Source organism: Macrotis lagotis, chromosome X (genome assembly GCF_037893015.1).
Source record: "Macrotis lagotis isolate mMagLag1 chromosome X, bilby.v1.9.chrom.fasta, whole genome shotgun sequence".
Classification (NCBI taxonomy): Eukaryota; Metazoa; Chordata; class Mammalia; order Peramelemorphia; family Peramelidae; genus Macrotis; species Macrotis lagotis.
Genome location: NC_133666.1, coordinates 681686938 through 681707228, shown reverse-complemented (window position 1 = coordinate 681707228; position 20291 = coordinate 681686938). Strand labels below are relative to the sequence as shown.

General features: G+C 36.5%; 1 protein-coding gene across 6 annotated transcripts in view; it reads left to right on the top strand.

Moving 5' to 3' along the window:
- The first annotated feature begins 7 nt into the window (after window positions 1–7).
- Window positions 8–20291, top strand: part of CIT (citron rho-interacting serine/threonine kinase) — a 116481-nt gene continuing 96197 nt past the window's right edge. For 5 of the 6 annotated variants that reach the window (XM_074205977.1, XM_074205973.1, XM_074205972.1 and 2 more), the window contains exons 1-3: window positions 8–3017; window positions 5104–5307; window positions 5715–5868. In XM_074205977.1, the coding sequence (XP_074062078.1) occupies window positions 5140–5307; window positions 5715–5868 (322 nt within the window). In that variant the 5' untranslated portion in view covers window positions 8–3017; window positions 5104–5139. Of the gene's footprint in view, window positions 3018–5103; window positions 5308–5714; window positions 5869–20291 lie in introns of those variants that run through there. The other variant, XM_074205978.1, reaches the window with a different exon arrangement.

Here is a 20291-nt window from a genome sequence, read left to right as displayed (position 1 = left end):
TGGGTCGGATTGGAACTCAGGTCTTCTTGTCTCCAGGGCACTTATTCTACCCACCATTTGGCCTTTTAACCTCTCATAGTTACTAGTTCAGTATTTAGACTGTTTATCTTGTATTTCTCATATTTTGCTACATTATGAATCTGCTCTCTTCTTTCTTATATTCTTTTCTTAATGATCTCTTTTGCACTTTTTCTTGCTTGCCTCATCCACTTATGTATATAAGTTTCCTGTGCTTTTGGGGGCATTTGGAGTTTGGATTCTTTGGAGAATATGATATCCCATGATTTAAGCCTTTGAAATCATCAGAAGAATATTGATGTTAGAATGTATTTTTTTGTGTTCAGTGAGCATTTTAGAATTATTGAAAACACTATACATTTCACCAAATGTAATTAATATGTAGTGCTTGTCATATCTATCTATATAGACATACATACATACATACATACATACACACATATGTTTACTATTGTACTAGCTCAGTGGACTAGCCATCCACCTGCATGTCATAGTATGGATAGCTTTTGTTCATTTGTTATATTTTTCTGTGTGGATACTAGGCTGATAGCTTTTATTAATTTTGGATCTCTGAGAAATCCCTGTAGTATTCTGGGACTTGGTGCAATAACCCCACCCAGATAAGATGGTCTAAGTCTGGTAAAATTTTGGGCAAAGTCTGGGTTTCCTTGAAAAACTGGACTTTAAATGAGGAAATAGGAAAAACAAGGAAAAAATCCTGGATCTCCCCAGGTTATTTCATAATCATTTCTCCCAGCAGATAAAATGAAAACAAAAGATCAATAAGATTTTATTTTTGAAAATTGAAATAAACTTCCTATGATGATAGTAGGGTTACAAAACTTGGAGGGGGATAACAGATGATTGCAAGCATGAAGGGAAGGTGGGATGATGGAGCTGCTCTGGGGACTGTAGATGTACAGGGTTGTTGGACTATTGTACCAGGCAGTGAAAGAATCTGACCTGGAAGAATCCACAGCTGTGATCTAGTCTAGTCCACAGCTGAGCAGGAATGCCTTCAGCATCTCAACCCACAGAAAATAAGCTTCTGCTGAAGAGTTCCAGGCAACCTACTTCCTGAAATGTCTGCTCACCACTTAGCAAGGCTCTCCAGCTGGGGCCCCCCCCAGGACCCAGACAGTGGATTCAGGGTCTCCCTTCTTCTGGGTCTCTTGGCTAATTGGTATTGAGTTTGTCATTCTCTGGTGTTTGTCCACTCTGGGCTTGAGCATTTGAGTTCTTAGATTCATTTAGGATTCTACATTTTATCCTTATTAAATGTCTAAAGTTTCATATTTTTTTAAAAAAACAAACAAAAAGCTGGTAATCTGAGAGTGAGCCTGTGGAGGAGAGTAAAGCATATTATCCCAAGAGCATTTATAGATAAAACTAGCAGGATGGCAACAGATACATGCAAAATGAAACTACTCTGGCAGTGTTCCTCCGGTGATCTCTGCCTAGCAGTGATGGCAGCAGACTTCATCATTTGCACTCTGTGCCTCAGTCTCCAAAGTGCTGTAGGAGGAGGTAGGAATGACACTCAGCAAAATGATAGAAGTCAGCTGCAGTGAGCTGAGGTCACAATTTAGGTCCGATTTTTATTGTAGAGCTTTTCTTGCAATGATAGAATTGGAACAGAACTGAGAAATCATCCAACCTGGTCCCCAGAATGCCCCAGGCTGGTCCTCCAGCCTCTGCTAGTGAGTGATGGAGAGAGGCAAAAGGAGCTCAACAGGGAGGAGGAGATTCTGAAGGAGACTTTCACTGATTTGCAGAAGTTTGGGGGAAATTGAGGAAAATTCAAAGGTGGAAATTTCCAGGTCTAGACTTTTCTTTTGTCTTCAATGAGAGAGGGTTGAAGGGGAGAAGGTCAAGGGCTAAGAAGAATGGAGAGAGTTTGGAAAAGGAGATAGAATTTGATTATCCCAGTTAAGTAAATAGTTAGAAAAACAAAGAGTAAAGAACTTGGGGCACTGAACTTAAAGTCAGGACCTGGGTTCAAATCTTAACTCTCCCATTCACAGACATTATAAGCAACTGAAACTCTATGGGCCTCAATTTCTTCATCAAAAAGTGAAGGAGTTAGATTAGATGACCCTGAAAGCCCCTTCCATCTCTGGTCTGGGATCCTCCTTTTGACCAGTGAATGACCTGATTGTAAACAGCTGATTCTGAAGAGGCTACTGACACCCATAGCCAGAAGAGCTTTTCTATGGAGGACACTTTGCCAAGGCTCTGATGCCAAACTCAGGATCTGGCATCTCTGCTGGAGATACCTGGGAAAGCTATCCAGGCATCCTGATCCTCTCTGGCCACTGACCCCAGAGGGCTCCAGAGGAGAAGGGGAGAAGGCACCTCCTTGGGGTTGACCCGATCCATGTCAGAGGTGGGATAGTCATTCCTCCATCTACCACCTCCTTACTTTCTTCCTGAAGAAAGTATTCATGAAGTACGACTTTGAGTCTTCTAAACCTTCTTTCTTACAAAGGTCCATGTGAACTTCATTTGGGGAATCTTGTCAGGCTTTTTTTCCCTCTGTGGTATGTGCACATAAGGGGCAGTGAGATTCCCAATGCTCTTTTTCTTTCTGTTCATTGTGAATCCCACTGAGTGGTAGGATTGAGAATCCAGTAAAATGATGGGGTGTTCTCCTTTGGGCATTGGCTAAAATAGTCTGTTGTCTGTTCCTGTCTTTCCTTCTCCAAGGAGAATCTACAAGCTATCTTTCTCTTTAGCAGTGACCGTGTCCTGCCTTCTGGCATCTTCTACAGCAAGAGCACTTCTTAGGAGGGTTCCTCTAGGAGAGCAGGATGTCTTCTGTCAATAGGAGCAGCTGGAGGACCTGATTATCCATAGGGAATACTTCTTCAAATTGGACTTTGCTGGATCTCTTCCATGTCACTGGGATATGGAAGAATGGTCTGCCCTCTGAGGAAGGGGAAGGCTGGAACTGGCTGTCTCCCAACTGAACAGGCTCTGAATCCGGAAAGAAACAGGAGGTCCTGTCTCCTTTACCTTTTGTGTTTTCTGGGAATAGGCCAGGAGCCAACACTAGACCCAGAGTCAATCTGGATGCGGCTTGGCAGAGAGACCCCGGCTGACTTCCTAAGATGACTCCATCTGCCTTTAGGGCCAGATTTTTTAAGTCGGCAGAGTATACTGTTTCTCTTGCCTTCAGATGTGTTTATACAAACTATAAATGTGTTGATCTCTGAACATCTTTTAGTAGGACACCAAGAATTCATTTGCAGATTGCCAGATTGAGGTGACACTGAATGATATGTGTGTCAATGAGTTATATCCATGATGATAGAGACAGGAGGTTAGAGAGCCAGAAGATACTGAAAGGGAGAGAAGAGTTACAGAAAGGAGTCTGAGGAGACGTTTCTCTGACTCTACAGTTTTGTCTTTAGTAAATGTTTATCTCTGTGTGTGTGTGTTCATCTTTTTTATTGCTTGTGATTGATAATATGGGCAGCCTAGTGGGAATATTGAAAATAATGACATCACTTTCCGTTATGCGATTTTCAAAGCCTGTTAACACAGAGTGTGTGCCAGGTGTTTTGTCATTTTGTCAATAATATGTGATGATTGATCATTCAGCTATGTCTTGATAGCTTGGTATCATTTGTTTTCATAAACAAGATAAGAAGTTCAATCATTATCTGGTAAAAATCCCCATTGTCTGTGGAACATGATGGAGGGGCAGTGAGGCTGCTACTCTTGGGGCAGTGAGACCAGGGTTTGAAATGTACCATTTAAATCACTATTCTTCAAGAGTTCCAGTTTTCTCTTTTGTAAAGTAATAGTGATAATTATTCTGCCTCTCTCAGAATTAAATGTTCCTACCATTGGAGATCATGTACATAAAGCATTTTTATGTTTTAAAAATCATTGTTGCTTTTGTTACTATGCTAGTGATGTGACTGGATTGAAGCTGGTATAGTCAAAAATTTTTATTGAGATGCTTTGTGATTCTATTTGCCTTGGCAAAGTTTGAATAATAATAAGATTAATTTGTATTTTTTGACTATAAAATGAAAGAAGAATTTGGTTTGGAAGTATAATAGATAACAAGTAAATTAGATTGAAGTCAATAGTTTTTCTACACAGATTATTATGAGATGATCATTAATTTTAAAAACTATATATTAATTTATTTTGTTAAATAGTTATATATAATAATTTTCTAAACATTTATTTATTACAATTTTGAATTCTAAATTCACTTTCCTTTTTGCCCCTCCCCCACTGCTTATGAAGACAAGAGATAGGATATCAATTATATATATGTCATGAAAATATTTAGATATTAGCCATGTTGAAAAAGCAAAAAAAGATCAAGAAAAATAAAGTAAAAAAATCCTTCATTATGCATTCAAAGTTCATATGTTCTCTCCCTGGAAGGTGAATAGCATTTTTCATCACAAGTTTTTTTTTTTTAGGTTTTTTTATATTTTTTTTTGCAAGGCAAATGGGGTTAAGTGACTTGCCCAAGGCCACACAGCTAGGTAATTATTAAGCGTCTGAGACCAGATTTGAACCCAGGTACTCCTGACTCCAAGGCTGGTGCTTTATCCACTACGCCACCTAGCCACCCCTCATCATGAGTTCTTTAGAACTATCTTTAGCTCCTCATCTTGATCAGAGTAGCTAGTCTTTCATAGTTGATTATCCTTAAAGTATTGCTTTTACTGTGTACAGTGTTCTCCTAGTTCTTCTCACTTTACTCTGCATCAGTTCATATAGGTCTTCTCAGGTTTTTCTAAAACTCTTCCCCTCATCATTTCTTATAGCACAGTACTATTCCATCATAATCGTATACCACAACTTGTTTAACCATTTCTCTACTGATTTTCAATTCTTTGCCACCTCAGAAAGACCTTCTATAAGTATTTTTGTACGAATCGGTCCTTTTCCCTTTCTTTGATCTCTTTGGGATATAGATCTAGTTGTGATATTGTTGAGTATAAGTTGCAATTTTATAATCTTTTGGGTATAGTTCCAAATTGATCTCCAGAATTGTTGGAATAGTTCACAATTCCACCAAGAGTACATGCTAATTTTTAAAAATTGTTTCATTAGGTGAACTCCAAGCTTCCTATCGGGACACCTGATTACATGGCACCAGAAGTTCTAACAGTGATGAATGGCGATGGAAAGGGCTTCCATGGGCCTGAATGTGACTGGTGGTCATTGGGAGTCATTGCTTATGAAATGGTTTATGGAAGATCACCTTTTACTGAGGGAACCACAGCAAAAACTTTTAATAATATCATGAATTTCCAGGTAAAGAATTATTGGCAGTAAATTTTTGCATTTTACCTGGGAAAGAGAAAAAAAAAAAGCAGTTAAAGTTAGAAAGCCTTTTGAATGCTTGATAATTGTAAGAAGACACCCATTCTTTCAGAAGGTACAATGTCTGATATGTCGGAGTTTTGGGGAAGCTATTCTTAAATCATTCTTATGAAAATATCCTTTCTGTGTGATTATCAGTGTTGGGTTTAAAAAAAATAGTGTTATGAAGAGGGCATTTATTTTGGGAAGGATGTCTTTTGGTCCATTATGAAATGAATGGTACAGAGAGCATCTATTTCTTGCATAAAACCTGACTGAATGAAAGGTCCTAACTTAAGGCTAGGGCCAAGATACATGGAATCATCATTACTAATACTTTTTTTTTCCTTTTAAAACAGCGGTTTCTGAAGTTCCCAGATAGCCCCAAAGTTAGCAGTGAATTTCTTGATCTGATTCAAAGTCTGCTGTGTGGACCAAAAGAAAGGCTGAATTATGAGGGTCTTTGTTGCCATCCATTTTTCTCAAAAATTGATTGGAATAACATTCGTAACTGTAAGTAGAACTGCTTTCATTAAATTTCAGATTGAGTCATTAACTGAACATCAGTGAAGTGATATTTTGTGAACTTGTTCTAACTGTGAGAATCTGGCATAAATTACATAGATAAATGGTTTGCTTTTTTAAGAATATAAAAAAGGGGGTAATATCATAGCTTTCATTGCATAAAAATGACATTAAAAATATTTGCAAAGAACAGGGCCAGACATGAAACTTAGTTTTTTTACATGTCAGCTGAACTATATCTAAGCCATCACTTTAGAATCATACAGTGATCAAAGTTTGAAGGGACTCTGTGTGTGTGTGTGTGTGTGTGTGTGTGTGTGTGTGTGCATGTGTGTGTGCGTGTGTGTGTGCGTGTGTGTGTGTGTTTTCTTTTATTTGACAGTCTTTATCCCTTTTAAAAGACAGAACATGGTATTTATTCATTTACCCTCACATGCTGCAAAAAACAAACACACAAAAATTGAAGAGTCATTCATAGACCTTTACTATTGAAGGAGCATTAGAGATTGTTTAAGCCAACCTCTTGATTTTATAGAGAAAGAATTGGAAATCCAGAAAAGGGGGTGGACTTGTCTGTGGTCAGTGTCATTACTTAGTGGGATAAAGAGCATTAGAAAGAGCCCTGTTCTCATTATTCCATGGATGCTACAAAGAGAATGCCTCAAACCATGCAGAATTGATAGGAAACAGGAATGGGGGGCATTTAACAATTTTGAAATTATTATTACTGAAATCTGATTTCATTATTTTAGAAATGTACCTAATTAGGCGTGGTTATGATCACTTCTTTCTAGATCTTGTGATATGATATTATTTCAGAACGTTAGCCACTTTATTAATTTTCCCATATTGTAAATAAATAACCTGACAAAATGGACAGCATTTCTCTAACTGATAAGTTATCCATGCATATCTGTTAAGATCTAAAGTAGGAAATCATAAAAGTCAGGATTTCTTCTGAATAGAGCAGCATTTAAATGAAACATCTGAATAGTGACTTTTATGAGGTCATGAGCTTCTTTCAGTAGCAATTCAGTGTGAAGGCAAAGACTTGATGGTTTCTTGTTGCAAGCCACCTGATGATGTTCAAATATTTCCATCTGCAGCATTTCCATAAATCATTCTTCACAAAATGATATAAACTGAATGGTTGATTTGTTTTATTTTCCTGTTAAAAGCCATTAAATTTATTTGAGTTATTCTGGAAGCATTTATTTTGCCATTGCATTGTTTAGCATCATTCTCTAATCTCTTAGAAACAATCAGCACATTAAGGCTTATTCAACTAAATTATTTTCACTTAAGTCATTCAGTGTACAGGGATTAATTATATGAATAACTTTAGTAGTCTATTTGCATTTTTTTTATTATAGCAGTCTAGTCAGCTAGTCAGTATCTGAGGCTAGATTTGAACTTAATGTCTTCCTGATGCCATACCTGCCAATGCACCACTCATCAATGATCTCTAAAATCTCTAGCAATTCTTGGCTTATGTGATTCTTTAATGATACAGAATCTATCATCTATACAATTATTCAGCTGTACAAAAAGGAGAAATTTAAAAAATAGAAATGATATTAAAGGAAGAGAGTACTATAATCACTATGTGATAGAGAGCATAGGACTGACTTTTTAAATACTGATTCATTTTTTAAAAAATCTTTTTGAATTTTACAATTTTTCCCAAATCTCACTTCCCTCCTTCCACCCCCCACAGATGTAAAGACTGATAGTCTTTACATTGTTTCCAAGCTATACATTGATCAAAATTGAATGTGTTGAGAGAAAAATCATACCCTTAAGGAAAAAATAAAATATAAGAGAGCAAAATTACATAAATATATAACATATTTTTTTTAAATTAAAGGTAATAGTCTTTAGTCTTTGTTCAAACTCTTTTGTTCAAATTCTTTCTCTGGATACAGATGCTATTCTCCATCACAGAAACTCTAAAAATTGTTCCTGATTATTGCACTGATGAAATGAGTGAGTTCATCAAGGTTGATCATCACTCCCATGTTGCTTTTAGGATGTACAATTTTCTTCTGGTTCTGCTCATTTTGCTTAGCATCAGTTTATGAAAATCCTTCCAAGCTTCTCTGAATTCCCATCCCTCCTGGTTTCTAATAGAAAAATAATGTTCCATAATGTACACATACTGCAGTTTGTTCAACAATTCCCCAGTTGATGGACATTCATGCAATTTCCAATTCTTTGCCACCACAAACAGAGCTGCTATGAATATTTTTGTACTCATGATGTTTTCGCTCTTTATCATGATCTCTTTCAAATATTGATTTTTATTAAATATGTCTAGGAAATTATATTAAGTCCTGAAATACAGAGGTATCAAACATTACAGCCAATGGCAACAGTACTGGGCAGGCCAGAATTAGATTTAAATATAATTGGGAAATATTTAGTGAAATAAATGAAAATACAATTACACATAGATAATATTATATTTTAAAACAAAAATATGGATTAGTGGCTCTATGTTTAACTCCCTTGAAAATAATATTGTACAGACCAGCCATCAGACTGTATAAATTGGTCCCTGATATCCTTTCAATAAGCTATGAGTTTCGAGGTGGCTAGGTGGCACAGTGGATAGAGCACCGGCCCTGGAGTCAGGACTACCTGAGTTCAGATCCGGCCTCAGACACTTAATAATAATGACCTAGCTGTGTGGCCTTGGGCAAGCCACTTAACCCCATTTGCCTTGCAAAAACCTAAAAAAAAAAATGGGCAATGAGTTTGAATGATTTTTCATTCAGTTATTTATCTATTTGAAAATGGATCTACTTGACTCATATTTTTGCTTTGCTTATAGTCTCTTGTTTGATAATGATTTCAATCTATTTCTAACTGACAAGTCACCTTGTTCATGAGTTTGCTCTCATTGAGTCTATTCTCTATACTTAGATAATGTATAAATATATCTGTCATTTCTTTGACTTTCTCCCTTTCCTCAATCCCATGAAGCTCTGTGTCTCATATATATCTCAAATTGGCAATTTTGTTAACTCTGATGAAGAAGAAGCTTTTTATAAAACTTGCAAAACTTTTTTTCATGGTCAACTTTATGGTCAATGCCATTATTCCTTTATTCAATATTTTAAACTAGGAACCTCCAATTTTTTTTGATTCATTTCTGCTTTTGAATTAGTTGCTAAATCTGATAACTTCTTTTTTGCATAATATTTCCTGTTTCTACCTTTTTTTAGGTTTTTGTAAGGCAAATGGGGTTAAGTGGCTTGCCCAGGGCCACACAGCTAGGTCATTATTAAGTGTCTGAGGCCGGATCTGAACTCAGGTACTCCTGACTCCAGGGCCGGTGCTCTATCCACTGTGCCACCTAGCCGCCCCTGTTTCTACCTTTTCTATATCACCCCTACCTTAGTATTAGAGCTTGTTATTTCTTGCTGAACTGTTACATCTTCTCATCAGATTTTTAGCACCAATACTTTCTAATCTATTCTTGCCAGCCCAGCCAAAATGATTTGGTCTTTCTGTGGTTTTGATCCTGCTATTTCATTTCATCAGACCTCTAGTGAATTCCTGTCCTTTTATTAAAATTTTGTTGTTTGTTACATTATGTTTCAAGACACAAATACTTCCAGACAAACACCCTAACAAAGCCCTGTATTAAAGCAATTTTCTTCTCCCCCTGCCCCCGCCCCAGAGAAGTATCAGTTTAACAGAAAGGAAGAACGTTTCCTTTAAGTTTGACAAAGTGGCATTGCCACTGACTCTTATATTTGACCAGTTTTGTTGTCTTTCATTTGGTTTTAATTAAATTTCCATCTTTGTGTATTGTTCTTTTGTTTCTTTCTGCATCTTTTATTCTCTAGTTTCACACAAGTCATATTTCTCTGAATTCTTCATATTCATTACTCCTTATAGAATGCTTTGTTCAGCCATTTCTCAGCTGTTAGGTACATATTTTGTTTTTAGCATGTTGTTTTCACAAATAATGCTACTAGGAATATTTTTGTATAAATGAGTTTTGCTTTTTGTTAGTTACTTTCATGGAATATATTTTTCAATAGAAGACTTTCTTGATGTAGAGGTAGGGACAATTTAGCATCTTTTCTTCAGTGATTCCAAGTTGTTTTCTAGAATGGTTAGATAGAGTCATAGCTCCATTCATCATCAATGAATTACTAGGCCTGCTTTTCCATAGCCCCTCCCATGTAGAATTTTTTTTTAGAATTTTCTTTTCTTTTAGCAACTTTGATGGCTTGATTTTATGCAGTGGTAGCTCAGTCAAAAAAAAATTCTCTTACTGATTTTTGAACACCTTTTCTGGAAGTTAATAGTTTGTATATTTTTTGGCCAACTCCATTGAATGTTTTTCTTTGGGGGAATTATTATTTTATGTCTTTATTATACATTCTTGGATGTCACATTTTCATCGGAGCTATTTCTTGCAAAGACATTTTCCACAAAGTCCATTAATTTTTTATTATATCTGCATTGGTTTTATAATTTATGAAAACTTTCAAATTTTATATAATTGAGATAATTATTTTGCCATTTCTGAGGTCTTCTTTCATTTTTTTCTAGTTATGAATTTTCTCCTAATTATGAGTGATACACATTTTATTATTTTTTATTATATTTATCCACCTGAACTTAATTTGTGGAATAAGGTAAAAGATACAATCTAAAACTGTTTACAGCAAACTGCTTTTTAGTGGTTATTGGATAGAGAGTCTCTTCTCCAGTAGTTTATGTAATAGGGTTTTTTGAATGTCCTTTGCTCTGGTTTTCTATTCTTGAGAGCAGATACAGATTTACCTTTTACCAGTATAGCTGAGATTATTTCAATTTCCTCATATCTCTTCCTATTCCCTTTCTTGTGCCATATTCATTTTATGCATATCTCTTTATCATTTCTTTGGTTTTCCATGTCCCAACCCAACTTCTGAGCTTCACTAGAATGTGTGATCTAGGAATGGAATATGCTGCTTATTCTGGACTTCTCAAGTTTCTCTTCCCTTTATGTTATGAAGCATGGCAAAAATGGCATCATCTTCATGAAGGCTTCTTGCAGTAATCACAATAATTTTCTGTATCTTCTAGCTTTGCCTAATCTGAACATGAAACCTCTATGACCACTGTCTTTGATCTTTATCCAAGTTATGTATTTCTCTTTATTGCCTTTGCTAAAGCTATGCTTTTCTGTGACCTGTGTATGATAAACCTTTCTCTTTGTTCATCTAGAAGTTTAATATTCTATTCTGGCTTAATGTCATAAATATGACATATCCGTGACTTTAACTAAAAATATGTCAGTTGCTTTAGTTCTTATATTTCTTTTGTTTAGCACCTTGCATAACTTACCTTTAGTCACTTAAATATTTTTGGTTGTTGGTAAAAATCTTGGTAGCTAGAAGTACTTTTTAGAAGATGAAATTGAAAATATTTGGTTTCATATTTATTGAACACACACTCTGTCCCTGACAGTTCTACAGAGATTCATTATCCTCATCAAACAATATTTATATTCCTTTATGTATATAATGCATACTTTTTTACTTTAGCAGCTTTGAATATAACTTCACTATCTGTAAACTTTGGAATGATTAAAAAATTCTATGACTCATGTGGAATAAATTTAGACAGTTTTTTCCTTATAGGACTTTGATACTATGCAAAATCTTCGCAACTAAAATGGACCCTTTGGTGGGATGCATTAACTCTTCAGTTCACTAAGGTGCCATTTTATACTGATCATCATGGAGTGTTCGGATGCTACACTGTAATGCCTAATAAACCCAAATAAATAGTCATTGAATGTTTCATTCATAATCCAAAAATGAACATTGTCTCGGATGCCAGGAATAGTGGGATAGTGCAGATGTAGACATTGAAAAAGGAAGTGAAGGAACATTGTGGAAACCCAAATTTTTTCCAACTTGATTGTTATTTGCATTTCTTCTTTTAAAAATCTTTTATTTAATGTCAGAATAACAAAAAAGAATTTATAGAAAAGAATTTAACTGTAGCTATTAAAATGACTTTGTTTCCCAAGTCCTTTTCTGACATACATCTTAGAAATGCAAAATATTTATAAAGTCCCTTAACTTGTCTCCACTTTCCAAGCTTAAACTGTATACTTCAGTTCATATTCCTTTAGGAACTTCATCACAGTGGCTTCACTCTCTTGATTGGTGTGTTTGCCTCTTTTGGAACACTGTCCGGAAAGCTCCTATCCATGTTGTAATACTTCCTCTCAGGGAACTTCTCCATAAACTCTTCTGCCAGTCAATTACCAATAGCTTCTCCAAACCTTCAGTCTTTTAACTCAGGACCATAATTAATCAGCTCTACCTTTGAATGAAGTGTATCAGTCTTTTCCTCTCTGGTCCTCACCATCTCTATAATTTTGATGGCTAAGATACCCCTTTGTGGCCATGATGACTTATATTTGTATGATTTCACCTGTAGAATGGAACTTCTTTGGGGGAAGAGCCTATCTTTGGTATTAGGCTGAACACCAAACCACAGGTCTACCAAACTCTTTGTTGTATGCCTGTGGAACCTGGACAGTCCACAAGTGTCTTGATGATGACATTTGTTCTTCATTCTGAAGAAGACCATGATATCAGGGAGGTGATGCCATGACAAGCACAGGAATTGGATTTGAGTGATGGGGGACTTTGCTGCCACATCAGCCTCACTTTCTTTGCCAGAACCATCTGGGTCCAATGATCAGATCTGAATCAGGATGACTGGAAAGGCAATCAGGGTTAAATGACTTGCCCAGGATCATACATCTAATAAGTGTCTGAAGCCATTATTTGACCTTGGGTCCTCCTGACTTCAGCACTGGTGCTTTATCCACTATGCCAGGAAATTGAATCACTTCCATTTGACTTATTTTAGGAAGATTCTGAAGATCACCTGGCAAGATAAGATCCTTTCTCCAGCTGAATGGCATTGAGTTTCAAACTCTGTTGCAGTGAGTGCAATTCTGATGGGCTGGCCATGTTGTTTGAATGCCAAACATACATTTGCTTAAAAGACTGTTTTACAGAGAACTCATGCATGGCAAGTGCTCACAGGAAGTCCAAAGAAGCAATACAAGGATACTCTCAAGGTCTTTCTGAATCACTTTGGAAATTGATTGTGAGACATGGGACACACTGGTAAAGGATCATTGCCTGGCATGGCTTGCCCTCATAGAAGAAGGTGTTGTGCTCTATGAACATTTCAATAGCTCAAAAGAAACTTGAGATGCACAAATCTACAGACATGTCCACTCCAAATGTTCCTGTGCACTATTTGTACCCAATGTATGGTAGAACATTCTGAGCTTGTATTGTTCTGTCCCTTGACTGATATAGTGATATCATTTTGGTCCTCAGGAATGAAAGATGAACTACAACAATAGTCTTTTTATGTAGTGATATTCACTACATGGTGTTTTCTTTTCAAACAGATGTCTGATATAAAACAAGAGCAACAAAGAAAAACAGGAAAAAAGAATTTCACATTACCCTTGTTTTTATGAATGTAGCTTTTAGTGTCAGGCAATTCTGCTACGTGTCTATCATAAATTTCTTGTTTTCAGACCACTTCTTGTTTGTCTTCAACAAATATGATGAAAACTCAGAGATCATTGGTCATCCATCAGCTATCTCATTCATACTAATTCAAACTTTAAAAAAGCACAATTTCTTTTTTTTTGCTTTGTTTTTTTTTTTTTTAGGTTTTTTGCAAGGCAAATGGGGTTAAGTGGCTTGCCCAAGGCCGCACAGCTAGGTAATTATTAAGTGTCTGAGACTGGATTTGAACCCAGGTACTCCTGACTCTAGAACCACCTACCCACCCCAAAAGCACAATTTCTTAAATAAAATAGAAATTAAAAATCTGTACATTCATAGCACTGTTAAAAATTTTAATTTACTTTAGTTGTTTTTTAGTCTTGTTTATTTTGTCAAATCCTCTTAAAATTTGATAGGATTTTGTAATAACAACTTCTGTCTAATCAAGAGGAGAATTACTCTTGGACATCATAAGCATTAACGTATTTCACTTGCATATAGATTTTTTTACAATTGTATATGATTATTGAGCAGATTGCAGATTACAGTAAGTGATTGCCAAGCTACTGTCAATTATATTTGAAAGGATATGGAAGGAGATGGAGTTAAGATGGAGAAAAGAAAGAAAAAGAGGAAGAAAGGAACATGAGAAAAGAGCCTAGCTCTTTATTAAACTTTCCCCACAATAATCTAGAAAATGGGGTCAACTGAATTCTGATGGGAAAACCAAGAAAAAGTCACAGTGAGTCATTTTTTTTAGCTTAGGGTGGCTTAGGGAGATAGAGAAAGTCTGTGGATCCTAGGAATGGGGTCCAGCCAGGAGATGGTGGTAGGAGCCTTCCAGCCCCCCAAATCTGAAGGGGGTTGAGCCAGTGCCCCAAAGCAGGAAGCACCAGGGCAGAACATCCTTAGGGATCCTGGACTAATGCAGGCTTCAGGAATAAGTGGCATCTGACAGCTAACTTGTCGACTACCACCTGGTTCTAGACCAGAGATCTTGGTTGGAAAGGAGAAGTCACAGCATTGTCTTGAGCTCTATACTAATCCAGGAACAAGTTGAAGAAACATTGCTGAATGGCGCTGATCTAGAACAGAGCTGGAATCTTCTTTAGCCCAGCATGTGAGCTTGCATTGGAATAACCAGGACTGGAGAGGCAGATTAGAGTGGAGGAGGAGGTTGAGCTGCTCAGGACTCCATTGCTTCCTAGTGGGCTAACAGGGACTGAGTCCAGTAGCAAGCCACTGAGACTCTGAAGGAAGCCTAGAGACCCAAACCTGGTCAGGAATTCAGATGGCTTACACAAAGAGGAAAGTGAACAGACATCCCATCTATATCACATAGGGCTGAAGCCTGAGGCCATCCTTCCTCCCCCCCCCCCCCATGCTCCCTGAAATATGTGCAGGGACTAGTACTAATAAAAAGTTCAAAAGTCAAGAAGTGAGAACAATGAGCAAACAAAAAAGTCCTACCAGAGAGAACTGTTTTGGCAGTAGAGATGCTCATGGCACAAACAGACCAGGATGCCTTGAAAACTTCTCTAAGCAAAGCCTCAAAGAAAAATGCACATTGAATAGAAGCCAGACATAAATTCCTGGAAGAGTTAAAGCAAGAATTAAAAAATTGAATGAAGGTTGTATAGCATTATATGGGAAAAGAAGTCAGAGCTTGGGAAGAAAGATATGAAAAGAGAAGTTAAAAACTTTGAAAAAGTGGTACAAAATTTTACTAGAGAAAATAACTTTGAAAATGAGAAGTGGCCAAATTGAAGCTAAAGGTTCTGTGAACATCAAGGAATAATAAGACAAAATCAAAAGTTTAAAAAAAGTAAAAGCAGGGGTGGCTAGGTGGCGCAGTGGATAGAGCACTGGCCTTGGAGTCAGGAGTGCCTGAGTTCAAATCCAGCCTCAGACACTTAATAATTACCTAGCCGTGTGGCCTTGGGCAAGCCACTTAACCCCATTTCCTTGAAAAATCTAAAAAAAAGTAAAAACTGTGAAATGTGCTCCTAGGAAAAACAACTGATCTGTAAAACCAATTGGACTGAGATAGTTTAAGAATATTGGAATAATTGAAAGATATGAGCAAAGATTTCATGAAATCTTAAAACTGCCCAAATAATTTTAACCAGATGATAAAGTAAAAATTGGAAGAATCCACTTCTGTCCTCCAGAAAGAAACTCCAAAATGAAAATTTCCAGGAATATTAAAAAAAATACCTCCAGAACTTTTAGAAGAAGAAGAAAATACCACAAATAGAAAGAAAGAATTCAAGTACAAGGAAACCACAGTAACAGGATCACTCAAGATTTGTAGCTAGTGCTCCAAAGGAGTGGACCTTAGAATATGATGTTTCCAAAGGCAAAGGATCTAGGTCTACTAGAATAGCCTACTCAGTAAAACAGTATAATCCTAGAGGGGAAAGAAAAGTGGATATTTAACAAAATAAAAGACTTCTGAATATTCCTGATCAAAAGAATATAGAAATTTGACATAAAAAAGCACAGTGCCAAGAGGATCATAAAAAGGCAAAAATGAGCACATAGTCATGTGGGACTAAATAAAATTAATAAAAATGAAATTTTTATATGGGGAAATGATACATGCTGTACCTTAGAATTCTGTCATTTTTAGGGGTTGAGAGGATGTCTATTAGATAAAGAACTGGCAGTGATTTATTATGTTTTCATGATCTCAGAAAAAGAATGGAGGGGGCAGCTAGGTGGTGCAGTGGATAGAGCACTGGCCTTGGAGTCAGGAGTGCCTGAGTTCAAATCCAGCCTCAGACACTTAATAATTACCTAGCTGTGTGGTCTTGGGCAAGCCACTTAACCCCATTGCCTTGCAAAAATCAAAAAAGACTGGAAAAGTACAGGGAAGAAGAAAATACTGGCAAAGTATAGTAGGGGAAAGAAGAATGGGGAAAATTAGCACCTAAATAAGGTACAAAACAGGAGTTTATTCATCAAGGATGGGGGGGTGGTAGTGAGAGACAAACTGAATACACTGAACCTCACTCTAATGGGATCAGGATCAAAAAGAAAAATGCATATACACATAGATGAATAAAGAAATGTATGTAATATAACTGGAATATAGGAAGGAAAGGTGTTAAAGGAAAGTGGGGATTAAGAGGACAGTGCATTAAGGGGGTATTAAACAAACAAAACAGACTCTTAAAGAAGGGACAGGGAAAAAAAAGATTAGCTTGGAAGGAAATACACAGTGAACATAATTGTGAATGTGAATGGAATGAACTCACCCGCAAAACAGAAGAAAACAGTGAATTAGAAACCAGAACAATATGCTGTTTATAGGAAACACACCTTGAAGCATAAAGATATACACAGAGTTAAAATAAGGGACTGAAATAGTCTCTTATTATGTTTCAGCTCAAGAGAAAGATCATGGAAAATAAGAGTAATATCACAAGGTTGAGGACAGGAGAATGTCCTTATTTTTTAAATAGAGAAGAGAACAGACTAAACTACAGACCAGTCAGCTTGACCTTAATTCCTGGAAAAATTCTGTAACAGATTATTAAGGAGATGATTTTCATAATAGATAGAAAAGTAGTGATTACATGCCTTCTAGAACAGATCCTGACAGACTCACCTTAGTTCCTTATTTGATAGAATTACTAAACTTGTAATTGAGGGGAATAATATGAACATAGTTCACCTAAATCTTTAGCCAATCTTTTGAAAATAATATTTCTACTGTAGAAAATAGAATGCTACAGAGTTAAAAATATACAGTCAGATAGATTTAGAATGGTTGAGTTTCTGGACTCAAAAGGTTAATGGTTCCATGACAACATTGCAGGGAGGTCTCTGACGGAATACCTGAGGAATCTTTGTTGAACACTGTGATGTCTAATGTTTGTCAGAGACTTGGGATTAAGGATGCTTGTCAGAACTGCAGAAGTCATAGAGCCAGGAGCAATAGGACCAGCGGTTTAAAGCTGGTGAGGACCATAGAGGTTGTCAGGTCTAGTTACATGCTAACAGGTATTCAAACGCAGATCTTTGCTCACACAGCAGATGATGGGATCGGAAGCAAAAAGAACTTGACAGGCACAGCATTTGGCTGAATCTAAACAGAGATTCATTAGGGATAAATGTGATGTACTTAGGTTCAAAAAAGGTTAACTTCACCAGACTATGTTGTGGGCAAGCATGGGTAGATAGCCACTGTTTTGAGAACAAACTAAAAAAGAACTAGTTTTTTTTTTTTAATGGACTGCAAGTTTAATGTGAGTCAACAATGTGGTATGGCAGCCAAAACAGATAGTGGTATCTTGGACTACATTAAGAGACGGTCATAATTTCCAGGAATACAGAAGTGATAGTCTCTGAACTGTATTTGGAATGTTATTTTCCATTTTGGGCACTGTGCTTTAAGATGTACTTTGATTATACCGAAAACTGAGTCAAATTTTTATAAAAACAAGCCATTCTCCAATTGACAAATGGTCAAAGGATCTGCAAAGGCAGTTTATAGATGAGAAAATTAAAGCGATCCATAGTCAAGCGAAAAATTGCTCTAAATCACTACTTATTAGAGAAATGCAAATTGAAGCATCTCTGAGGTACCACCTCACACCTTTCAGCCTGGCCAATATAACCAGAAAGGACAATGATCATTGTTGGCAGTGATGTGGGAAATCTGGGACACTATTACATTGTTGATGGAGCTGTGAACTCATCCAGCCTTTTTGGAGAGCAATTTGGAATTACGCCCAAAGGGCAACAAAAATATGCACATTCTTTGATCCAGCAATACCACTACTGGGTCTCTACCCAGAAGAGATCATGAAAAAGGGTAAAAACATCACTTGTACAAAAATATTCATATCATCCCTGTTTATGGTGGCAAAGAATTAGAAATTGAGTGAATGTCCATCAGTTGGGGAATGGCTTAACAAACTGTGGTATATGTATGTCATGGAATACTATTTTTCTTTCTTTCTTTCTTTCTTTCTTTCTTTCTTTCTTTTTTTTCTTTCTTTCTTTCTTTCTTTCTTTCTTTCTTTCTTTCTTTCTTTCTTTCTTTCTTTCTTTCTTTCTTTCTTTCTTTCTTTCTTTCTTTCTTTCTTTCTTTTTTTTTTTTTGCAAGGCAAATGGGTTTAAGTGGCTTGCCCAAGGCCACACGGCTAGGTGATTATTAAGTGTCTGAGACTGTATTTGAACCCAGGTACTCCTGACTCCAGGGCCGGTGCTTTATCCACTGTGCCACCTAGCCTCCCCTGGAATACTATTTTTCTATTGGAAACCAGGAGGGATGGGAATTCAGGGAAGCCTGGAAGAATTTGCACGAACTGATGCTTAGCGAGATGAGCAGAACCAGAAGAACATTGTACACCCTAACAGCAGCAACATGGGGGTGATGCTCAACTTTGATGGACTTGCTCATTCCATCAGTGCAACAATCAGGCACAATTTTGGGATATCTGTGATGGAGAATCCCATCTGTATCCAGAGAAAGAATTGTGGAGTTTGAACAAAGACCAAAGACTATTACCTTTAATTAAAAAACAAAACCAACTTGTTATCTTATTATGTAATTTTGCTCTTATACTTCATTTTTTTCCCTTAAGGATATGATTTTTCTCTCATCACATTCAAATTAGATCAATGTATACCATGGAAACAATGTAAAGACGAACAGACTGCCTTCTGTGGGGGATGGGGGGAGGGAAGCAAGATTAGGTGAAAAATTATAAAAATTCAAAATAAATAAATTTTAAAATGTTTTATATATATGTATATATACACATACACACACATATAAAAGATGTACTTACTTTGATATATTAGGTTGTGTACACAGATTGCATAAAATTAAAGTTCTCTTTAATCTCTACCCCTACTCTGTTTTAAACCACCATGGCTTAAATTTGAAGAGAAAAAATTAACTTGGAAAAATCCTTCCCTTAAATTTCTCTGAAGATCTTATTTCCAAGATATGTAAGGAATGGATTCAAATTTATAAGACTAAGGGCCATTTCCCCTTTTATAATTAGTTGAAGGACATGAACGTAAAGTTTTCAAAACAAGAGATCTAGGCCATCAACAACTATATAGTAGAAAAAGCTACAAATCACTAATAATTTCATAAATTCAAATGAAAGTAACGATGAGGTTTCATCTCATGCCCAGATTGGCAAAAATGACAAATATTGGAGAGCAGCAGGAAAATTGGCGCACCGATTGCTTTAGATATTTTGGAAAGCAATCTGGAACTACACCCCCAAAGTTACCTTTTTTGCAGGTGATAACCACTTTGAGCTTGTACCAAGAGAGTTTAAAGAAAAAGAAGACCCTATATTGTAAAAACAAAAACAAAAACATTTAGAGCTGCTATTTTTGAGGCAATTGGAGTCAGGAAAACCTGGATTCAAATGTGGCCTCAAACATCACTAGCTATGTAACTCTGAGAAAGTGTCTTAGCTGCTGCCTCAGTTTCCTTCCTTGTAAAATTGGGATAATAATACTAACACTTCCCTTGCAGGCTTGTTGTGAGGATCCAGTGAGATATTTGTAAAGTACTTAGCACAGTGCCGAATAGTGACTTAAAAAATACCTGTTTTCTTCCTTCCCTTCTTTTATGATGGCAAAAAATGGAAACTAATTATCATTTGAGGAATTTTCAAAAAATTATGGTATATGAAAATAATGGAATGCTAAATGCAGTTGGAAATGATGTAAGGGAGTTTCAGAGAAACCTGGGAAGACTTGTGTCAATGGATGCAGAGTGAAATGAGCAGAACCAGATCACTTTATACAATTCAGCATTGTCAAGACCAAGACTTGTGCTACACATGCAGTGAACAGAAAGGGTTCTAGAGGACCAAT